The following is a 24477-nucleotide window of genomic DNA, read 5'->3' on the forward strand; positions in this document are numbered from 1 at the left end:
CCGCTGGCTGATGCTTATCATATTTTTCCACTCACATTTCTGAGCACATCTCATGGCAGGAAACTAGGCGCCATTTGCTCAGAAGGGTGTGATTATGCTTGCAAATTTGAGGACAGATGCTGTGGTAAGTGGGAGTTCCACTTGGGTGGGGAATCTTTACCATGTGTAGAAAGATTTATCAAAAAAACTCTAGTTTCTGGGGAGGAAATTCAAATGAGGTATTAATTGATATCATTGTCATCATAGTCAAATGAGCTCAAATTATGACTGATCTTTTAAACAGTCAGTCAATTTATGGTAAATGTAGCTTTAAAGGAGTGTAAAATGTGATACAATGTAAGGTATTAAACTTGAAAAAGCACTGACATGGTTGGTGCCCTTTTTTTTAGGCCCTTGACCCTGTTTTGTATGACTTCTTTTATTTTACAAGGTTTTCAAATGAATTTCAAAATCAGTAGCAATCCATGGCCACATCTGGGCATTTAGAATCTGGACAAGGTATATTAATGAGACCTGGTACTCATGGTGTTTTTGAAAATGTTGACCAACCAGTGGAACCGGTGTACAGTGAGTATGCACTTTATGTACCTTAAAAAACTGCTCAGGGCGGAAAACCCGCAGGACCAGTGTAAGGAACTTGTGGTAAAGCCCCGACTGTAACTTTACATTAACTGCACCACCTTCACAGAGAAGTGATCCACTAACACAGGATAGTCTGTCTTAAAACAATAGTCAGATGCCCATATGGACATTCAAACATTTTTTTTCTTGCTGTAATCATTCCTCCTGTTCATACTGAACATACATTAGACAATTTCCTCCAATGTTAGTTATGGAGGACAAAATCTACAGTCCTCGTTTTGATCACAAATGTATTTTAACGTTTATCTGAGTGGATATCTTTCACAGTTAGTCTCTAGACAGTGTTTTCATCTTCAGCTCCAAGTGGGAATTTAGTGTTAAAAAGACAATAACTTTAGAAGATATTAAATTTATTTGACTATTTTGGACGGCTTGAGCTTCATATTAGCTTCAAGTAAACTCACGCAGAAGGAATCTATGGGGTTTGTCCCTCATCACATTAAATGTGCATTAGGAATGGACAGGAGGAATGAAGGCAGCAAGAAAAATGCGTCAATGTTAATTTGGACACCTGACTATTGTTTTAGGTCAGACTTGGAAATGAATGAGTGTTTTCAGCTTGGTAAACATCAGAACTGAGCACAAGCCAAGATATGATCAGTGTTCAAGCTGTCAGATGTTGGGTAATAGTGCTTGCCATGTTGTAAGAGGAAGTTTACTTAAGGATGTATGCAAATTTGGACCCTAAAGCCTAAACTTGTCTTTGCAGCATAGATAATCCTTCTAAGGAAACATGAAACCTGATTGGTTATGTTCATCGATGGCAATCTTGCACCTGAACTCAAGTGTTGTGATACCAGTCTAATCTGTTCCTGAAACACACAGCGTCATAAATCTTAAGACGCACTTACTGTATGACTCTTTCCTTGGAAAGAGGTAATGGGAGGAGTACGGAATTTTTCAAATATTTTACACAATAGTCTCCGGCAAGCAATTGGGATGTCAGAAAGAACACTCAAAAGGGTGAACAAACACAATTCACTCTCACATGTAGATACACAAAGACCACAAACCACAAGTTTAAAAAACTCAATTCTTTTTATTAAACTTCTATCTTTATGCAATCTGTATATATAAAAGTTCTAAAGCCATCAGCCTGAGACTAAGACAGACAGTGAGGCGATCATGTGTTTCAGTTTAGTCCTCATTATTCATTGACCAGCGGCCTGTTTGACACAGACGTACGTTAACAAAACCGTATAAAACAGGAGACATGATGAACACAGAGTGACAGACGAAAAGGACCACACAACGATTTCTTGTGCGGCCGGAGTGATAAGAAGTAGTCCGTGTTGAGACGAGCTTGTGGACCTTGTTGAGAAGGAGTAAGCAGAATAAATAACATTAAGTTGGTTTGCCCACAGTTTAGGCTGCAACAGTCTCTCTTTTTTTGTGCTCCACTGACAAATGACTGAACTTTAGCACCAGGCCTGTTGTTTTTTTTTTCTCTTTCTCTCTTTTTTTTTTGAGAGGTGGATGTGAAGAAGACGTGCTGGGGCAATGGCATTTGCAGCTGTTCCCACAGTGTGTGCATTTATTGTACACTGCATGCATTTCCCCGTTCAAGTGTAAAACTACATGTGTGAATGTGTGTGTAATACTATGTTCATTTTTTTTTTTTTGAGTATGTAAACCATCATCTCATTTGTTAATAAACATTTATCAACCACATACGAGGAATATTTTGATTCATGATTCTGAACATAGAATCTTTTTCCATTATTATTATTATTATTATTACCTTTTTTTTCAATTCTCTTAAATACAATATTTTACATGTCAGATTAAATACGGCTTAGTGTGCATGAGTGTGTGTGTGTGTGTGTGTGTGTGTGTGTGTGTGTGTGTGTCCTGGGGCCAATATAGTGGATCTTTTTTTCCACTCTGTGCTACTGGCACTGTTTTCTGTGTTCTGCGATGTAGGGCTGGGCTCTCTGCTGAGAAACGTATACTCCACAACACCTGCGAAGACCCACAGATAAGGTCTGTGCGCACGTGTGTGTTCAGTCACTGTCACTGGTCTCGCTGCTGGGGTCGCCTTGCACCTTGCTGCGGTGCTGCATGGCACGGTGGTATGCCACTTGCACTGACTTGCGTATGTTCGATTTCCTGCCCTCCAGCATCTTCTCCTTGTCCAGCTCCTGGTCCACCCCGAGTGGCACCAGCTTAGAGCGCGGTAGCCACTGCCTGCATGTGCACAAACATACATACACTGAAGTGTTAGTTCGGCTCCAATCAAACTTTGTTTTTCTGTGAGGTACAGTGAATTTAACCAAGTAAAACAACATGCATTAAAAGCAAAAATAAATGCACAGTGAAACTTAACATACACACACACCAGTCCTGATATAGATGATAGCTTTTTGAAGTGTATTGAAATTATTCTAAAAGGCATAGACAGATCACCCATACTTCAGCAGGTATCAACTAAAAGCAGTTGAACTCTGTGTTTGTGTTTGACATGCTGCTGTCATTAAGTTTCTTAGAGATTTTTTTTCTTTGAAATTTGAATGCATGTGATTACACACAGTGACCTAAAATACAATGTGTTTTTTCCCCTCTTCTCTAAAACCACTCTTGCCCTATTTCTGCTAAACATTCTGTCATCTGGCACTGCAGCACAAGGAGCGCAGCTTCCTTTGCACAATTGACACAGAGCTGTTTGTGTGCACGTATTCAGTAAAATGAGGCTTTCGCTTTGTCAAGCGTTTTGTATTGCTTCATAATTTTTGAAGAACACATTAGAGAGAGAACAATCAAAGACGATTATTGACAATATGATACAGTAGAACGATGCATGAACACAAAAAGATGAGACGAGATGAACCAGAGCACTGACCAGGTTCTCTTGTTGTCGAAGAAGAGGACCAGGAACAGGTGCTCCCTGGCCTCCTGGGTCATTTGCTCCCCTAGTTTTAGTACATCCAAAGGTGGGACAGGGATTGGGACACCCCGGTGGAACACCCCCTCCCTGGGCATCTTCGGGTCAATTATCTGCAGGCAAACAATGGCAAAAGGAGGGTTACACATACAGCTATGAACCTACACAATGTCCTTATGTGAACTTTGGTCTACGCCATTTGCAGCGTGCACTTGTGTCTCACCAGAGCAGGATATGAAGGATAGCCCCTGCACTTGGCCCACACCAGGTCCAAAGCCTCCAGGGAAGAATAGTCATCAGAGGTCATCCAACACCCTGACCTGGCCCGACCGCGCACCACTTTACGGTAAGACCACAGAAAAAGGAACAGTCATCATTATGCAACCTCTTTTGTAGCTCAGAGGTTATGGCCATAATCACATTGAGATGTGTTTATATAAGGAACATCCCTTTTCGCTGTAACTTGCAAGAAACATTTCAACATTTTGTGAAATGACTTGATGAGAGATGGGTTGGCATGTCATGATTTAAGCCTGGGAGTTCACATGATGAATACGGATCTTGGCATTTTGTTTTATGAGGCGTCATTTTCACTCCTTACAACAGGCAACAAGTCATGTTAAAGCAATGACAAGTAAGCAAAATTGTGAAATGTGACATTTATGTTTTATTTTCAGCTTTTTCCTTTGTTCTTTGTTTTACTGCAAACTATTGCAATATCAACCACAGACTCAAAAATAAGTGTCATGTCATCACGCTATTTTGATCTTAAAGGCCAATTTCCAGTTTATTAGTACTTATTATAGTACTATCCATGGTGACAATGTTGAGATTGTTGACACATAAGTATTTAGGAACTGTGTTCGACTCCAAACTGAAGTTTGATGTTAACACTGAGAGAGATTCACCTGCTAAGGAAGTTAAATTCTTTGAATGTGTGTAAGGACATCTTATGTATTTTCTATCAGTCTTTTATTGAAAGTATCTTAATATTTTCTTTTATTTGTTGGTTTGGGGGTCTCTCTGTCAAGGACAAGAACTGCCTCTACAATATTGTGAAAGTCTGTTCTAGGATAATTGGTATCTGGCAAAGAGACTTGCGTTCTCTGTGGGAGAGGCATTGGGTCAAAAAAACATAGATAAGAAGAAAAAGAGAGTTTCCCAACCCGACCACATCCTGTCCTCTGACTTCATTTTAATGCCCTCAGGCGTTTTACAGCGCCACTTGTGAAGACAAATCGTCTCTCAAAATCCTTCATTCCTTCTGCCATCAGGCTGTTAAACCTTGATAGCAGTGTGTGGAATGAATAATATTTCCATACTCGTTGAGTTTTATTGTCTTAACTAATCATTCTGGGGCTTGTTATTGCTGGGACTAGGATTTTACTTATTTCTCATGTATCTATTTATTGTTCATTTATTTACATGTCTGTGAGTACCTGTGTACTGACTGTCTCCGGCATAGATCTGTCTGTTATTTGTTTGTTTGTTTTTTGTTTCTTATGCATGGTCTGGGTACACTGCCAAACTGAATTAATTGCCCTTTCAGGATAAATAAAGTTGTCTGAGTCTGAGTGATGGTCAAATAAAAGGAGTTTTTCCTTTCTAGGAATGGATTTTGGCATGGATTGAAGAATATCATAAATGTAAGGGGAAGTCTCAAACATTACTCAGGATATGAACATCATTAGTAATCTTTCCCATGATCTTTAGAATTCTGAGTCAGATCAGATCACATGAGAGATGAATACAAACGTCTTGGTCTTCGTGGTTACAGACTCAAAGATGCTGCAGCTTAACTGTACTGAAATACAAACTACATTAAAACTAATTGTGTATGCGCTGAAACAGGAGTTGCATGCATATGTGTGTCTGAGCATGAGAAAATGTGCTTACAGTGTGAAACACTCCGTGATCCTCCCACAGAGTAGGAATCATTTTCTGTGCCAGACGTCTCCTCACTGCTGTCCTCCTGGAAGGCGGAGCGAGAGAACGACGCCTTTCCTCTGCCCTGTTTAGACGGCGTCGTACTGAGCGAGAAGAGAGAGAGGGCTTTAAAGATGCATATAACTTTTTTTTTTTTTTTTAACTTTAACAAGAGGTTGCTGGTGATCTTGTTTTCTTGTGGTTTTATACTTGTTTAGGTACAACTAAAAACAATTAATACATATGTATTTAACCACTGTATAAAAGCCATAATACAGTTGAGAGGCTTCTTGTATAACAGTAAGCTCTTTAAAGCTACGTTAACTGATTTTTTTGCCACGTGGGGGAGGAAAAACTTGCTGCGACTATGATGACTCAACATTGCCTTCTGAATTTGACAAACACCTCCAAAAATGTGCTGAGGGAGGCTAATAAACCCACAGAGCTACAGAGCTCCGCAAGCGATCTCTTTCACTTTACATGTAGTCACTTTATTGTTGTTCAAAGAAAAACATTGAATTAGAAGAGCTTTCAATAACATTTTAAAGAATATCTACTCTGCCAAACTTGTGAACATACAGAATGTTTGTGCATTATTCACCTGGTCCTGTCAGAAGCTGCGCTGCTGCTGCTACTGGTTGTGGACTCAGAGTCTGAGCTGGAACGAGGAAGTCGTGGCTCATTTCTGTAGACACGGAAGCTTTCTGTCACTGGCTGGTTTCCTCCATCAAAACCGTTACTTGGCAAACCTGAGGAAAAGACAGAAAGGGGGAGAGGGAGAGAGAAGTGAGTGTGTGCAACTTAACAATTGTACATCTACTATGCATTTGGCTACAGTACCTGGCAGCAGGTCATCATTGTCACTGTCACTGTCAGAGCTGGAGCTGCTGTGTGGGCTGCGCGGCCTCTTCCTCTGCCTGGTTGGTGACAGCAGGGGCAGCTGAGGGGGACCGATAGGGCTGGGGCTCACCCCTGTCCCACCGTAGCCAGCATCCCGGTTCTTGGGAGGGCGTCCTGGCCTCTTGGGGGGTCCGGCCATTTTCGGGTTCTTCTTGGAGAAGAGAACAGACGTCCGACGGCCCACCTCTGGAGCCAAGGCAGATGAGGACACACTCAGATCTTGAGGGAGAGAGAAGTTTATATGTTAAAATGAAAGCAAATGTTAATTATGTACTTACCTTTTACATCATTGCATTATTTTTGGGGTTACTATTACTAATACATTCTCTTAGACGCACCCTTCTCCTGGCTGCTGCTCTCTCCCCCCTCGTCATGGTGTCCTGCGGAGGATGGGTGATGGGGGAGGGAAGAGCCCCGATCTCCTACTCCAACAGACTCCCTGGAGCCCATACCGGAGCCTCCCTCCCGCTGGTGCGCGAGCTTCCTCTTGATGACACTGATCTCCTTTCTCAGAGCTTTGGCTCTACGAGATTGACCAATGCTGTGCTTCCCTGAGCTGACCTCATCCAGACGCACCTGCAAGTAATGCAGCTGCTCTTCCAGCGGTAGCCGCCGCCTGTTCTCTGGCAGGAGCAGGTCTGGTAGAGGCATGGAAAGAGAAAATGATTAAATGATTAAAAATGTGTGGAAACTACCAAATGTGTGGAAACTACCAAAAGGGTGGATGTGGGTGGTTTCCTGATGTCCTGATGAATATCAGTGCTACCATACAGATTATCACATTGTGCTAATTTGTGTAATATTGGTACATGCTGTACCGAATACACCATGTCTGCAAGTTTCACCAAATTAAATCTGAGGCTGTTCAAAATTATTTTAATGGCAGTTAAAATATGTCAAGTCAGTTAATCAAGTAACAAAGGATACAGTTTGGTTTTAAATCAAGTGACGTAAGAAAGTTTACACAAACATGTTTTTAGCAACTAAGCAGCATGAATGACTTGTGCCACCTACTGGTCAAGAGGCTTTACTGCGCCAAAGATCTTTTTTTCTCTAGATTATACACCTGCTAGTTTATTTGGTACACCTCGATGAAACTAATGCAGTATAATACAACAGGCCTGCAAGAAATCCTACTTTCATGAAGGTTATAAAGTTCAGGTTTTATTCAATCTGTTTCTAAGAGGAATTGATTTATTTTAATGGCAATTTTGGGGTCTGATTCATATAAAAGGGATGGTCAAATTATTAAAAACACCTCTCAACCCAATACAATACAACAGCACTGCATATAAAATAAAAATACATAATAACATGTATGAATGTAGGATTTCTTGTAGGGCTGTATCATCCTGCATCGGTATTTACAAAGATGTACTTATTAAGCTGGCAAGTGAGTGTATTTTTATTCAGCATCTGACCCCAGATACGTCTAATTCTGTTCCAGTGATCATCCTGTATTTCAATTACACTGGTGTGATACTGTGAAATAAAGCACAAGTGTAAAATTTCCTCTGGCTCTCAGCTATATAATGAAGGCCTGCCAATGTTCCTAAATTGTGAAAGTCTGTCATTTTAGAACATATTGTATTTTCTCTAAATCTAAGGTATTAATTAGCCAGCAAAATGCAGTTGGACGACCTACTAGTTCTTTGTATTTCTTTGAGCCAAAGATCAATTATTTGAAATATTTTGCCTCTCACCTATTTTTTTGGTGCTAAAGGGAAATGTTTTGGTTGCCAAAAACTTCCCAGCCAAAGTGAGAGAAGGTCACTTACCATCTTCATTAGAAGATAATGGCCGGTCTCTTTCTCTGTCCCTGTCCCTGTCTCGCTCCCGCTCTCGCTCCCTTTCTCTCTCCCTCTCTCTCTCTTGGTCACGCTGACTGTCTGGGCTCGGCTCTCTGGGGAGGTGCATGCCAGTCTCATAGTCGAAGCCTATCCGTTCAGCTTGGCGCCTGGCGGTTCTCATGACGGCCCCGCCCATCTCTCTGAGCCGCAGGGCAGCGCGGTAGAAGACGGTGTCCTTGGCATTGTACTTGAGGCAGTTGTTGACAATGAGACCAAAATCGGCCTCAAAGGCCTCAAAAGTGAGGTAGCGATGGGACTCCAGCAGGTTCCACATGGTCTGGAAGTCCATTGGAGTGTCAATGTGGTCCAGGTAGTCTGGCACCTGGATCGTAGAGGGTAGAGATCAGTGTCATATCTATCTATTGAACATCATAAGTCTTAATTGAAGACATCACTTTGGCCTCTAAGAAACTGTGAACGCCATTTTTAACATAACATTGACTAAACAATCAACTGATTAATCCAGAAAAGAATCAGCAGATTAATTCATAATAATAATAATAATGATTATAAGTAATAGTTAGTTGCAGCCCTATTATCTAATGCCAGACATGAAGTTATAGGTCAAGAGCACAGCCTGAACAATATTCAAGTTTCAGGCTAATATCTAAATGAGATAATGGCCGACATAACGGCAAATGATTTTCACATAAACACACAAATATTTTTGCCGAGGTTCCCTCAAAATGTACCATTAAAGAGAGTTGTATGAAAGATTTTGAAGCAGCACATTTTTACAAATAAATATAACAATATTCAAAGGTTCTCTTTATTCATCCATTACAAGGGTATTACAGTACTGCCATCCTAATCAACCAAGGCTGATTACAAAAACGCAGGAAATAAATATCCACCTAGTAAACCATAGATAAAAAACAACACATAACTATACATCACTAAAAACTGTTAAAAGCATCCAAACAACAATATAAAAGTAAAATATATTTTTTGTATTAACAAATTATAAATAATCATTGAAAATAAAAATGTAAATATGTGATTTTTTTGTTTAGACACATATATAGTAAATAACTGGAGGAGATAAAAATAAATACACTAATGTGATCAGATATCAAAACTCACATTGATATGACAAGTGGACACATATCTTAAGTGAATATGAAAACCTCTTGAGTGTGTGTGGATGTGTGTATTTACCTCTGCCAGGGGTACAGGCTCAGTGAAAAAGTTGTTAGTGTCTCTTTCCTGCAATTGTTCCAACGTACTCCTCAAGAGCACCAGGAGGGGCGTCAGCTGGATCTCCAGCGCCATCTGCTGCACTTTAATCTGAACACAAAGGCATTTTTAATAGATAATGTACACCTGCTGACTGAATAAATTAACATGGACTTCTATGTTGTGTTTGTGTTTTTACCCTCTACTGCAAACCACATTTCCCCCTGGAGGGACAATAAAATCTGAACTGAACTGAACGGTGTGAGGCTGAGAAGTCTGTGGAGTAAAAACCGTGTGTGTGTGTGTGTGTGTGTGTGTGTGTGTGTGCGCGTACACAAATTACATATGTGCCCATACACTCATATGTATAAGTATTAAGCAGTCTGTAGCTGCACCTGACCAGGAATGACGATAACAAATAAAGTCTCAACCTCTGAGACAAATTCAGATAATAAGAGACTACAGAGAGGTAGAAAAATAAAAAATATTTAATCAAAAATCGCTTTTAGATTGTATGAAAAGTCTTTGGACCTAAATACTGAAATGGTGTTTCATTGTCTGCACGGAAGTAAATCTAATCCAAAGACACGAGTTGTGTACAAACTGCTGTCCTATACAGAGGTGTATTCCAGAGAGCAGGTTTAGTGAAAACTCTGAGTTTGTTAACTCTGAGATGAGGGAAATTCTGAGTTTTCCCTTTAACTCTGAGTCAGTTACCACGGTAACCACGGTAACTGACTTGGTGAACCTAACCTGCTCTCTGGCAGGTTTTCTTCAACAGATCCTGAGTTTGTCTCTGTCTGTTCCTGCAAAGCCTGAAGCAGCTGTCATTCATTCAAGCGATATCAAAGTATGTTACAGCGCATTCATTTGTAGAGGTTTATATCAGAATTAATCCCAGTTGTATATTAATTTGTTACACAAGGACTATGTACAGTTACCGCTTTCAATCAATAATAATCTCCTATTTCTCATGGTGTGATTGGTCGCTCCGATGGAACAGTCCTATCACAGTTTTCATGTCATGTTGGAGATTATATGTTAATATTTCTGAGGGAGCAGGATTGTGGTGCAGCTGCAGACTTTAAGATTTTAAAACTAAATGCAAATAAAAATGAGGTTTTTTTAGGCTGCATATAGTCTTAATGTGTTTTAACAGTAATTCAGTGACTGTGTTGATATAAAGTAACTGAATGCTGTTTAGCCAAGATCCAAAAGAAAAATTCACGCTAAGTTTTACCCTTAACGTCTTTTCACCTGCAAATCACTAAATTCATTATTACTGGATCAGACTGTGAAGTTCCAATATATTTTTCTATGTAAAATATGTCTTATTTGTTTGATTTATATATTTTTTTTTAATCTTTTTTTTTTTTTTACGATATCTTAAATATCTTTTTTCTACCTTTTTGTTGCTGCCCCCTGTGTTTTGTCCCAGTCACAGCTGAATATATTTAAAATATAATGTAAAGCCTAATAGGCTACACAGTAAGTTTCCATTACTTTATCAGCCATTAAGGAAATTCGGGTCTGGTAAATGATGAATTAACGGACTACGCTGAATAAAATATAGACACTTTTGCCCACTCAAACTCATTGCTCTGTCACTGCTGTTTTTTTAAAGATGTTCACAGTCTGCATGCACACGCATCAATGTTTCCACCTCCACTGGATTAAAATGGAGACTCTGCCTTTTATTTACCTGTTGCCATGGTGAATCGAAGTATCAGAGCTCCATTGATGATGGCTTTTTTCATTTGCTATGCGTGTGTTGAGAGTTAGGCTCAGAGTTTGTTCAACCTGCTTCCTGAAATAGACCCCAGTTCGCTAGGAGGATCACTGTGTGCTAGTGTGAGGGTTTTGATTTATGTTAGTGACAGAAATAAATCTAATTTGTGTCTCACCGTCTCCCTCTTGAGTTTTTCCCTCTTGCGGATGAGCTCCACCAGCAGCCTGGCTCTCTCCAAGTCGTGTCTCAGTCTCTGCCATGCCTTCAACTGCTCCTTTAAAGCGGTCTGTTTCTCCTCGCTGTCCCTCTGCAGTGAAAACATACGCAAAACCCACAGACACGTCAGACAGCTGAATTATGCCAGGAAACAATTACAGTAATACACACTAAAAGGAGCTGCTACGTTTGCTTAACAATTACACAAGTTGCCGAAGGAAGTTGGGTCGACGGCTGCGGTGGGAGGGGATCGATGTGTCGTTGTGACTGCAGGTGGGTTTGGAGTCGTCGCAGCAGAGGTACGCCGTTGCGACTTTGCCTCTTCAGCGTCCAGTAGCTGTGAAGTCGTTGCATGAACTGGCTCTTCCTGGGTACCGTCAAGTTACTGGTGATTTTGCTCAGTCTGAAAAACACAACAAACACGACTTAACTTTTGTACTCTTATGTCTTGAACATAAAACGTATGTGCTTCTTAGAGCTGAGCAGCACATGCAACACAGGTGTAATATGTAGTGTGTACGTACCTGTGGGGAGGTATACACGGCACAGACACCACTGGCGCAGCAGCTCTCCTCTCAGCTAAGATCTTTCTCGCTCTCTTCATCTTCAGCCTGGACTTGGCCTTCGCCCTCTTGGCTCGCTCAGAGCTCCAGCCCTTGGAGTCATCGTCATGGCCGATGCTGGGCTCATCATCCTCCTCCAGCTCTCCCTCGCTGTGCGACGAACCCATACTGGCCCCGCCGACTCCTCCTAAAGGTCGGGCTGATCCCGGGGGCGTGTGGATGTCACAGTAAGCAGTCTTGCGGACGCTGAAAGAGGTGCCATTAGCCCCGGTCTCTCTGACAGGCTCCATTTTCATATAGAGGCCCGCCTGCTGGGCACAGGTGACGTGGAAGGCTGTGTAACAGTTGGCTTTGTGGCACTGAATGCAGGCACCTGAGCCACGCTGCTTGCAGATGTAGCAGGTAAGCTTCCAGCGTGCGGGAGGGATGTGCTCAATACTATCGATCGGCTCCAGGAAGACTGTGTTAGCGAAGCAGACCTGAGAAGAGGCAGTAAAATTAATTTCATTATGAGACCGCAATCAAAGGGTTGGGAGAGTAACAAGGTAACAGACTGACTGAGAACTGCTAAACTGTACATTAACATTAATGATATTTTTGCATTCTATAATTCATGCATGTAGTGCTATTTATTGAAGCACTTGCAGTTAACATGCAGCTGAACAAGCTGAGAAACCACTGATGTTGGTGCACTACATAGTGTATATATATGTTCTGTAACCTCTATGTTGTATCTATGTATCATCTTCAAGGTCTGGACTGTGTAAACATCAATTATTAACGTTAAATGTTTATGCACAATGAAAAATTAAAGCGACTCTGAAGGGAGGCTGTGTGCAGCACAGATGAACACAGCATGATGCAGAGCACTTCAGTATCTGCATGGTTATTTAGTTCTAATCAAGAATACATGTAGTGGTGTATGGCTTCACCTCTGGGATCCAGAGGGCACACACTACATGTGCCCAGCGTGCATCATCAGTCTGTTTAAAAGCTCCTCCCTTGTTGGGACAGAGAGCACAATCCACAGCTCTACTTGGCGACTGGAGGCAGCGACGACATAACCACTGGCCCTCTGGGATATAAGGCACACCATAGCACTCCTGGTGTACCGCCAGGTTACACATGTCGCAGAACAGGATCACATTGCTGTTCTGACACTCGCCATCGTTACAGATGCAGCAGACAGCATCCTCATCGATTAGGGTACTGGGGTCCGCCTGGAAGAAAGGAAAATGAGATTAGATTTGGATGTTTCAGTGTTAAAATCTGATTTTTTTCCCACACAAGTTTCCAAGTTCAGGTACCTTGTTGTGGCTCTCAAAGTAAGATTCCTTCTCTAAGCGGTCCATGAGGTACTCAAAGACCTCCTGAGGGATGGGTGTCACACCATCACGCCGCCGCTTGTCGTTCATGATGTCAAGCCAGATGTAGTCCTCCTCATCAATGTCATACTCTACCTCTTCATCCAGCTCCTCCACAGACTTATCAATGTACCTGAAGTCCAGATTTGAAAAAGAAGAATAAAGTGTGTGTATATGAATACAAACAGTACACAGAAATGAATTGGGAGTATAGGACTGGCACCAACTTCCCCCTTCTGTACAAAGGGGAAATAATGACAAGAAATAATGTGTAGAACCTACGGTCAAAGTAATTTCCTGATACATGCACAACAATGAGCTGATGAACAGCAAATAAACTGGTGACTGATGGTGTAAATGTTTCAAATATTTATAATTCAGTGGCCTTTGCTCAAACCTATTTCTCATTAAACCTACTGTCTCCATAAAAAAAAGACATGCCTCCTTTATTCAGTCACACGACTATAAACCGCCACTTTTGTAATCTGATATGTGTTTATTTTCAGTGATGTGTTAGTGAACCACATTAAGGCTGTCTACAGTTATGCACATATACATACATAACTGCTGTGTACCTGTCAATAGTACTGCTTCTAATTCTCATATATGTATGTAATTATTCATGAACTGGCTTGTAATTCTCACCTGTAGTAAGATGACGGCCGAGGAGGGGCATCAGGTCTCTCTTGGTCCAGTTCTCTGAACACCGCCTCAGGAAGTTTGACTGCAGGCCCGGACTGAGCACTGTGATGATGGGATGAGCCATCCTTCTTCTTTTCTTTACTCTTATGCTTCCCAGACTTTGGGGTGGCTTTGCCCCCATTAGAAGACGGGATATCCGGCCGGTCCTTGCCGCTACCTCCTACCTCACTACCTCCAGCTCCACCATCACTACCGTTACACACCCCTCCACCACCGCCACCAGTACCGGATGGTGGGGCATCCTCTGCGTCACTGTCTTCCTCTGACACTACATCAATGTTCTCAAAGATGCTAATGCGGTGAATGCGTCCTTGAATGTCCAGCTCCACCATGCGCTGTGCCTGGGCATAGGTCATCGTCTCCCTGCTCGGGGAGTGAGAGACCTCTGACCGGTTGGGGCTACCAGGTGTGTTTCCCCCATGCCCCAGCCCACCTCCGTTACCTCCACCATCGTCCGTATCCCCTGACCCTGCTAGTGAGGCGCGAGGAGGCCGCCCCTTCCTCTTCTTCTGTGGCATAGTCTGTGCAGGAGTTGGGTTGTCATGATCATAGTGGTAAAGGTGATACTCAATGCCACTGTAGCTCTTGTAGACCTTACGGCAAGTCTCCACGGGGCATTCGTAAGGGGGCTTGGTGGCCCTCAGATTGTGACAGAATGTCTTTACGTCAAAGTCCAGCCCCATTGTGCCAACAGCCACCGCTGGGACAGATGCTGTTCAGGTTTACATCTGAAACAGGGGAACACAAAAGGAGCACCATGGGAGGATCAAGTTCAGAGATTATCATTGAGATTGCTACTGTCTGACAGTTACAGTTACTGAGCTGTAGCTGCTGAAGACAACAGTCTAACTAGACAAGTCGTGCCTACACTTTGTGCACCTGTTATGGTGCAGTCACGTGACTAAACCTCACTCTCAGGAGACAAATTGTGATGTTGTGTCACCCAATAACAGGTGCAATTTAGGTAAATATTTTTGCTACTGTTCCTGCAATTATATTCGGTTATCGTGCAACAAACGGCTTAACAGTTTCACAGCAAATTTCAAAGTAGTTTGCAGCCCATGGGTTTAAAAATAACAAACAGGCGAGAATAACAGTGCACAGGTCAACATTTAGCTTGCAACTCACGAAACTAACCACAGCAGTTACAGCATTATAATCCAGCTAACGTTAGCCTTAGCATCTTTCTACTGTTTCCTCCTCAAACAATGAAACATTGCAGCCTAACGCTGTTAGCTAACAGGCTAAGACACCAGCTAGAAAAACAACAACACCACTTTCCAAACAGCATAGCATGCAGAGAATATACATACTACCAGTCGAGTTAACGTTTCAAACCGACTATATGTAGCTTCCGTTCATTTTTCGCTCATTCAGCTGAGAAACGTTAGTTTAATTCGCGTGCTAAATATTAACGTTAGCTGCATTCACAGGGCATACGTTAGCTACAGAAAGAGAGATGTCATTTTAACGTAACTGTGTATTTTTTACGACTAACTAACAACAAATGGTTAAACAACGGAGTGTTTAATGTTGCACATACACTGGAGCCTGACTGCAGCTTAGCGTTAGTTTAGATGACCATTCAACCCGACGCTACAGTGTTTCCCTCCACAATGACCTCACCCTGTGAATCCCACATACTGAGCAACAAAATGACACCGTAACGTCTCATTTGACGAGGTTAACATACTAATGGAGCATTTATGATCCGGTCTATTAGCTATTTCATCAAATAGCAAAGGTCTATTAACATTTTTGTTGTCCTCTGAAATGTGCGATTAGACATACATAGCTAGGCATGCTTATTTTGCATTAGGGTTTTAACCTACTACTTCGTGTTTTCACTGTATAGCGGGTTAAGGCGGACTAAGGAAATGCAATCACCCTTAATGTTAGCTTTTAGCACTCGAAATGTGACCCAGTTAGCCAGAAAACGAGCCTTCAGCCGTTTAACGCCACAGATCAGCACTAATAAACACTTACTACTCCACGTTCCTCAAGACTGCGTGCTTCGGGAAACCTCACACCAGACGGAAAAAGGCTTGCAGATCGATTTTAATTCATTAGATTAATCCCAGATGGAGATCGCAGGAAGCGTAGGTACAGTGAAATGTTTTATGAAACCATATAATATCCCGATCATGTCATTGTGTTGGGAATAATTCAGGAACTCGGTTGAACAAAAGGGGCAACCATTGCTGTAACGTTACGCCGTGAGCGCGCGTTGACACATTCGCCACACAAAGCGGGATCTATTTCTCGGCTTTGCTATTAAAATAGGGCTTGTATGCACATTTTAACCACGCCTCCGTGAAAACATACAATATATTTCGCTCGGGACGTATTTTAATGAATTTACTTTTCATTTCTACACAATCAATATTTTGGTGTTGAATGTCGCGAATCTGTGGCTTTGTTTTAAATATGGTGGCAGGATGAAGTGTCTCTGCCTGGCCTGAGTTCACATCAGACTTTCAAATAAGTCCATACACACACACTTGCACATCCTCTATAAACCACTCCTGATTGTGTATTTATTCTATTTATCCTCACTAATAGACATAACCTCGTACCAAACGAGGATGTGCTTTTGATAAGATGATGTTCAACAATTTCAAGTGGAAATAAAAACAATGAGACAATACAATCAAGCACAAAATAATATTTATTTCTCTCTCAACATACAGTCTGTGATTAGAGTGCAGCAGGGTAGGGTGGGGTAATGCAGTGGGACATACAGCAGGCAGAAGCAATCCCACACAGTTTTTTTTTTTTAATACAAGCTTTTGACAATCAGAGCATATTCACCAGGGGGCAATGTTGTCCAGAGAGAGAGGGAGGAGCGAGATGAGCAGAGTGGGAAATGTCAGGGCTGGTCCTCCTCTGTGCATTTCAGCTCCATTTGATCACTGCATCCACATGAATATGCCAACAATAGTTATTCCCTCCTCTGCTCACCATCATGAGTTAGCAGCGGGGGAGGTGGAACAAAATATACCAGGTACAAGTGACAGAGAACAGAAATCTCTTACTACTGGAAGTATTTCACCAAAGCAGAAGAATCTGCATAATATCCTATAAAAGTCCAATTCAAACCGAATTGATGGGATAATATACATCAAAGCAACCCCTCCACCACCCCTACACAGTCAAACAAACAAAATGTACAAATATAAACTACAAGAAAACTGTACAATTCACAGCTTGGCAGGACTGGGGTGCTGAAATGTTTCAAATGTGTTGTGGAAATGTGAAATTTCTAACCGTAGCAGTTGTATTGTTTTATTTTTGTTTTGTGGAACACGAAAAGTTGGCCATGCTTGTCAGTGATAAAAAAGTACAGGCGATGAAACCCACTATATACAGTGTAGGAAACTCTTTACCATAAGTTAGAGTTTTGGGAGACTATAAGTTGTGCAAATCTCCCACATCAAGTATCATTTGAATTTTGCAATATATTACTGAAAAGAAAATGAAAAAAGAAAGGAGGCTGGGGAACAAACACATCAAAATTTCAACAAGGCAATAACACTGCTTTATGAGTGTCTCATTTGTTAATTTAATTTGAGGAGGTTTTTTTATTATTATTTTTAAAGTACCATCTAACGTGAATATAATGCTTAACTGTACAGTGGAATCACCTCAGATAATAGCAGCATCAAAAACAAACAAGAAAAAAAAAAAATCAAGCTTTAAACATCAAATAATTATCAATCGTCAGACTTAACTGGTGATTGCACAAAACATTTCACATACAGTGTACGCTGGGTACTAGGACAGCCAAGTTGAAAGAACATTTAGCAGTAGTGAATTCAGAGTTTGCTTGGTGCTGTGTAATGTTTATCCTTTGCTTATCTGTTGCTTGGTGATTTGTAACTTTGTTCAACTTTTCAGCTTGCTCCTGTTGCACACATCAGTGATAAGGCTTGTGGCAAGGCCACGATCAAAGCTTTGTGGAGGGGTTAAATTGCACTTTTAAGCCTCAAGCCTTCACATATTAATTGCTACATTCTGATCAGAACACTACCAGAGGAATATACTGTAGAAAGAAATATGTACAGTATATATGGCTCTGGACACCGCCTTTCCTAGCACACAAAGCTATAACACTGCCAACTCTTGTTGTGCTGTCAAACACATCTGTTGTCCTATGAAAAAGAGGCCGTGTCCAACTGAACCATTTGACCTGAAAGAGTGGATTTTGGCTGCTGGCGTTTTTTTTTTTTTTTTTTAAATCTTTTTTTTTTTTTTCCCTTCTCTCATCAGTCGCACATTAATCATTTGTTTCTGCAAGGCAACGGTACATCTCACCACTATGGCATTCCATCTGTCACAGGGGTGGAAAGTAAACAAGGGTTAAAACATGATTTTATTATTTAAATAAGAGCATATACTGTGTTAATAGTGCAGTACTACAAGGGCATTCACATGTAAACCAAAAACAAAAGTGTTTGTAATGCATTAAAAAAAAAAAAAAAAAAAAAAAAGGAGACTGCACTCAAGCTACCATCAAATAAAATAACTTGGATGCAGACATGCTTTGTTTCACAGAAGAAAAAAAAAAAACAATATATAAATCAATGTTCAAGGCACTACATTCCTTCAAATACTTTCGTCATAAATACTGTCCTGTTACGGTTTCTCAAGCCACTGGTTTTTGGATTCCAATGTAGTGTTTGAAGTGTACATAACTGTAGAGAAAGGCAAAATAAATGCAGTAAATAAAGAATATGGTGAAATATGTTTTCGTGACCGCTGACAAAATGTCTTGTATGGCTGAATTTAGTCAAGACCAAAGCTAAAAAGCATTAGGTATTCAGACATACATAACATGTACTGTATAATATACACACATACATCCACACACGCGCACACACACACACACACACAAGTTACTACAGATATAGGTGTTGTATAAAGAATAACAACACTTGCGTCATGTTATTTACAAGATCAGATTATGTACATGTGTGGCTCCGGTGAACCAGAATAGAATGGAGTTGGACTTTCCGGCCCATATGCACTAACAATTTTTAGTTAGCAGAATAAGTAGTCCTAGTGGTTTTTGGACAGGGGCCATTCTCTGGGTTGTGCATGGCCAGAGGATAGGCTTGGATCCCTGGATTTGCCATTGTGGCGTAGGGCATCATTCTTGCAGCACCAAGCAGGCCTACAGGACCCACAGACCCTACAGGACTAGGCAAGCCAGGCCACTGCTGGGTGTAAAGAGGACTGGGAGTCATCCCGCCATAGGAACCTGCTGGCAAAAGGTACCCAGGAGGGAGCATTGCTGAGGAGTTGGGACCTAGGGTTGTGGGCATACCAGGGCCTAAAGCAGCAGTCAGGGGGCAGGAAAGAGGCAGCTGGAACTTGCTGGGACCAACATGGCATTTCATCTGGAACAGAAGGGAGTTGTTGTACAAAATAGTGCATAGACCTCCTCAAAATTGCATCCAATGTCACAGATCGAAGCACAACTCAAAAACTGATCCTACATCTTCTCACATCTCCATTCCAAATACCTCGTGTGTAGCTGCTCCCATTGGTGCAGCTCTGCCTTCCAGGTCCTGCTGGCGTTTCTGTTGTTTGATCTGGTTCAGGGAGGGGCGCGGCTGATGGGCTGCCGCTACGGTCTCCTTCGTCCAGTCGTCTACCAGTTTGTGAAGGTCATCGGTAAACGTGCCTCTCTTGTTGTTGCTGTTGTTGGTCTGGGCCTGAGCAAGTCTTGTGAGTGGCTGAGGAGATGGTGAGGGTGTGGCCGTGGTGAGAGACGGCTGTGTCTGACTGGAGGCTGTTTGAGCTGTGGTGGTGGTGGTGGTGCTGAGAGAGGACCCTGAAAAGACACAAAGGTCTTAAAAAATTGTCTAGTTCAAAAAATTCAGTCAATCAATTGGCTGCTGTATGGCGTAATTTAAGGCACTTTGGACACAATATACCTTCATGAAAGACAACTGTCAATACTTTAAGAATGGTCCTAATTGTTTTGTTACGGCCGGAGTACCTGAGAATATAACTCCAACTTATTTTAATGTGACACATATTTTGCCAACATAGCAGCCAAAGGATTACGACATAGATGACTTTCATGAGGAATTATAAACAAATGAAATGTTTGTTATGCAAGCGATGACAAAATTCAGCAATCAAGACATGTAGGCACACTGCCATGCAAAACAACGACAAAAAAACGTAAATTAAAGTAACAATCTGAAAGTACCCACAATTTCAACAAGAACTGCCACATTTTCAAGTGCCAACACAATAAAGAGAAAAAAAAAACAACACAAGTGCACATACAAACATACGGACTAAAATAGTAGACAGAGTAAGAAAGACAGAGAGTAAGAAAGTAAATGAGATAGTTACTACTATTGCGCTCTTTGCCTAGACATAGTCGTTTCAGAGTGGACCCTATAAAAAGGTAAAACAGCACAAGACAGAAACAGTTAGGCCAGGACACACTGCACACCACAGGTATGTGGACAAGCTGCTTCAAAAGCACACTCAGCTATCAAAACAATTGGGGAGAGAGAAAGAGGAGAGGAGGACAAGGGGTTTCAAAATTTGTGAGGACTGGAGGAAAGAGCCTAGGTGTTCTTTTTAATATGGGCAATCATTGGAAAAGTGGACAATTACAAGTGTTTGGACAGAAATCTGGTAAAATGCGGTCACTGTCGTCTTAATCACCTTGACAAATAAGTCTAATCATTTAGATTTGGTTGTGAAATTTAGTAAATTATGAATTATTAGTCCATTTGTTGTTAAGGAGAGACAGTAACAAGATAATGGTGTTTTCTAAGAAAGGAAGACTGGAGCCTGGATTAAAAAGAGATCCCTTTGTCGATGTGAGAATGCCTGTGAAACAAAATGTGAAACCAAAATAAATAAAACTTCAAAACTGAAAGAGCACACAGATACTAGCTGGAACTCATCAAAGTCAGCACTTGTCAGAAAACATGCAGGTAACTCAGGAGAAGTGGAAGGAGGGAAAAAAAAAAAAAAAAAAGTAGTAATATTGATGATACAGCCCTTCATATGGCGGAGCAAGTCTCCATCAGTGCACTGCCTGGCGCCTGCACCATGCACGTCTTCTCCGTCCAAACATGAGGGACAGAAAGAGCTCTCCTCTATCTCCTTGCCTATCAGGGAAGGGCTGCGGGGTTTTCTCTGTGTTAGTGTACAGAGGATTACTGACTTGGGCAAAGTGCCTTGACTTAGGAGATGTTATACGATCAAAATTAACAGTGAATGGAAACACACAACAAATAAAAAAAGGATATAAAGCCTTTGGCATTCTCACTCACATGTACACACACACACACACTTGTACAAACAGGCACACCGTCTTGTTTAAGGTATGACTTCAGGCCCATGTTTGGAGAGAACTAGCCCCCATGTGCTTGTGGGGTCTGTTTTTTTTTTTTTTTTTTTTTTTTTTTAAAAAGCCAAAAGCACTGCACAAAGCATTTGTATGAGTGGGTGCGGGCATAACACCCACAAATGAATGGTTATGAATGTAACTGTGGTTCTGTGAATAGTGGATGATTGCCAGAGGACTGTGTACAGGTGGGAAATAATATCAAAGTCACTTGCAGCCTGGGTATCGGAGGCCACACACGGAGGCATGTACACCCTAGAAATGTTTCGTTCTGAATCTTCATGCTAAGATTCTGACTGGTGATTCTGATACAGACCTAGTTACTTATTCTCTTTGCTCTACTTCATTCTTTCTGACCACCAGAGACACTGCTTACCACCTGGAGGACTAATAGTAACAAAAACGCCATGAGGAAGTCTTACTCACAGAGCACTATGAGGACGCTAAGAAGATAGCTGCTACAGTATTACATGCTGTCACATTCATACTGTAGAAGTGCGCAAATGTACGACAAAACAAATGTTGGGGTTGCACGACTATCTGACGGGGGATTACGCAGCAATGTAGTCCACGATGTGGAAACATTCTTGGACGCGCACTTGAAATCAAGCAGTACAAGAATTACTCTTAGCCTGTAACCATGAGCAATATTTTTTTAACAATCCATTTGGTTAAGTCACTGCTTTGATAAGGCATCAGTTCTTATTTCAGCATGACATAAAAAAAAATATCAGACTATGAAAACCCAGCTGTCATTGTAACAAGTGATTTCAATATCTGCACAAGACGCAGCTGGTCTGAAGTCACCCTGCAACTGTTCTGAAGAGGTAAGGATTGATTGAAATATATAGCAGTTAGGATTATTTTTCAAACGGATACCACTCTGGTTGAATGGGTGTTAAATGTACATGTCTATTTTTAAACATGTGTGAGTTGATGTCAGCCACAGTGTCTTTTTTGATGATGCCACTAGGGGGCAACAAATTCCAAAAAATTTAAATTCTGCACATTGTAGCTTTAATCAAATTGACATTACAGCTTTGGTGATTTACACCAGAGGAGCAGGGTGAATTTGTCATGCTGTCAGTATCTTTTCATTCCTGAAAGAAATGCTGTCAAATTAAAAGCCTGATTTCCTGTATATAAGGAGGGTCGGTCTTTGGGAATAGTCGTGGGGTCACAGATTTACTCCTGTCCCAGTAATATTCCAGTGTGAATACTCTTGACTCTTGGAAAATGGATGCTTAGGGCAAAAGCGAAAATCAGACTTCTAGCAGCCATTTCAGGGTTTATATAAAGACTTATACAGAACTTCAAGACCCAAGAGTGCCCATATTTTATTAATGAACATCACATGTGTTGAGCTATTTTCAGGAAGCGACAAACAAGACTGTGGGAACCAACAGTACCACAATCTACCTTTAAGTGCCTGGAAAAAACACTTCTGCACCAATTACAATGTCTTACAGACGTAAAAGGTTAAGGAGCTTCTAGCAAAGTCAGAAGCTAAAACAAAAGCTACACAGAAATATGACCTGCTTCACTGATTGCTTGAAGATGAAAAGGAAACATTTCCAGGCTGCACAAGCCTTTCATTCTGGTGGCACGAGCCTATGTTCAGTTGAATTTGTAGGTATCAGTTTTGAATACCAGCATCACATGTGGATGTGATGGATATCCTCTGGTGGTCAGAAAAAAAGAAATAATACAGAATATAAGCTTTGAGGTTGCTGGGAGGGGGTGGGGGGGGTGGGGGTGGGGGTGGGGAGGGGGTAAGAAATAGAAAATGGGTGATGTCAGGTGGGGAGGCCTGTGAGACAGAAGATCTACTATATAACATATAAATAAAATGAAACTTGGTGGATAGAAGAGAGAGGAAGGTTAAATAAAGAGAAGATGGAAATGAGCGAGGGGAAAATAGAAAAGAACAAATACAAACAGATGGACAGAGACACAGGTCCACTGAGGAATCTAGTGCGTGGTTTGCTACTAGATTTATAGGTGACTCTCTCTGACGTTTGGTGGTAAACCGTCCAGCCTGTAAAAATGAATATAAGAGGGAAGAAGAGAAGAAACAAGAGAGACACTTTGTAAAAGTGCACACAGACTGGGATGAGAAACCCCCACCATCAAAAGCAAAGGATACTAAGAAGGAGTGATGATAAATGGGAAATTTAATAATTATCGGTCTGATGATGGGATTTCAGCCAATAATTACATCTGATAGTAGAGGTAAGGGTATTATGGGTGTGTGCTAGGGTTTTGTCCATGAAATTTGTTTTTCTTTTCGTTTATTATTAATCTCTTATTTGATAAGGACAAAATACACACTGGCAAACTGAAAACACAATTATGTATTGTACTGTGGTCTTAATAGCTTGGAGTAATCTGTCCCTAGAGGGGCTTTTGTTATAGCATACAAAGAGTAAATACACTAGATTTTAAGGATAAAATCTAGCAACAAATCCTAGTGTTATAAATCATGTCAGAATGACCCAATAACACAGGGTGAAGACATTGTTCCAATAAATATGATATGCTAATATTAGGAAAATGCATTTACATCACCAAATTTGAAAGAAAGAAATCAGCCAGTTTTACACCATTTAAGGTTTTGTAACTGGTTTCAAAAATTACACTGAGTCTTACATCTAACAAAAAGATTTCAGATAGAAATCCAGTCATCAGCAGCACAAACCTGTTGATTTCTTGACATCTTAAGTAGTAATACCTTGTAGGTATTGTATAAATCAATTGCCTTTTTCAATCTATAAGGAACGGTCAGACATGCTTCAACTTTGAGCTGATGAATATCATTCAGCAAATAACTAGTTCCTAGTGGAAGATTTTAAAAAGGGAACAGTGACATTTTAATGTGAAAGTTTAGTTATGAGTGAAGAAATGGCCCCCAAACTGCCCCCAAAAAACCCAACTGTACCAAGCAGTTACAGTGGTCTTTGTCATTGCTCACTTCATAACAGTGTTAAACTATAAACAGAGCCAGCAGATGTAATTGGTTGTTATAAACAGAAACAGAGTTTGTAGTTTTGCAAAAGTCATAGAGGTTAGAGTTGCTTAAAACTGCCTGTTAGTTTGTGCATCTGTCTAACTTGCAATAGAATAACTAACTAGAATAACAGCCTGGTT

General features: G+C 41.1%; 2 protein-coding genes across 13 annotated transcripts in view; both read right to left on the bottom strand.

The window, feature by feature from the left end:
* Nucleotides 1–1661: 1661 nt before the first annotated feature.
* Nucleotides 1662–16181, bottom strand: brpf1 (bromodomain and PHD finger containing, 1). Of its 4 annotated transcripts, none has more exons than XM_044351347.1 (16): nt 15936–16181; nt 13893–14677; nt 13191–13380; nt 12816–13103; nt 11845–12362; nt 11525–11723; nt 11280–11411; nt 9358–9486; nt 8128–8521; nt 6688–6987; nt 6290–6568; nt 6051–6198; nt 5420–5553; nt 3747–3862; nt 3482–3636; nt 1662–2829 (listed from the first exon to the last, which is right to left on the bottom strand). In XM_044351347.1, exons 2-16 carry the CDS (start codon nt 14630–14632, stop codon nt 2646–2648), a joined length of 3906 nt encoding a protein of 1301 aa, XP_044207282.1. In that variant the 5' UTR covers nt 14633–14677; nt 15936–16181; the 3' UTR covers nt 1662–2645. The 4 variants fall into 4 exon arrangements, with proteins under 4 accessions (XP_044207282.1, XP_044207285.1, XP_044207283.1 ...); XM_044351350.1 differs by lacking the exon at nt 15936–16181 and adding an exon at nt 15837–15857; XM_044351348.1 differs by lacking the exon at nt 15936–16181 and adding an exon at nt 15493–15821.
* Nucleotides 16182–16599: 418 nt separating this feature from the next.
* Nucleotides 16600–24477, bottom strand: part of LOC122982207 (serine/threonine-protein kinase WNK2-like) — a 48381-nt gene continuing 40503 nt past the window's right edge. For 7 of the 9 annotated variants that reach the window (XM_044351343.1, XM_044351339.1, XM_044351341.1 and 4 more), the window contains 4 exons: nt 23270–23368; nt 20319–20363; nt 19475–19785; nt 16600–19348 (listed from right to left, as the gene is read on the bottom strand). In XM_044351343.1, the coding sequence (XP_044207278.1) occupies nt 18986–19348; nt 19475–19785; nt 20319–20363; nt 23270–23368 (818 nt within the window). In that variant the 3' untranslated portion in view covers nt 16600–18985. The remainder of the gene's footprint in view (nt 19349–19474; nt 19786–20318; nt 20364–23269; nt 23369–24477) is intronic. The other 2 variants (XM_044351344.1, XM_044351345.1) reach the window with 2 other exon arrangements.

This window comes from Thunnus albacares, chromosome 5 (assembly GCF_914725855.1).
Source record: "Thunnus albacares chromosome 5, fThuAlb1.1, whole genome shotgun sequence".
Classification (NCBI taxonomy): Eukaryota; Metazoa; Chordata; class Actinopteri; order Scombriformes; family Scombridae; genus Thunnus; species Thunnus albacares.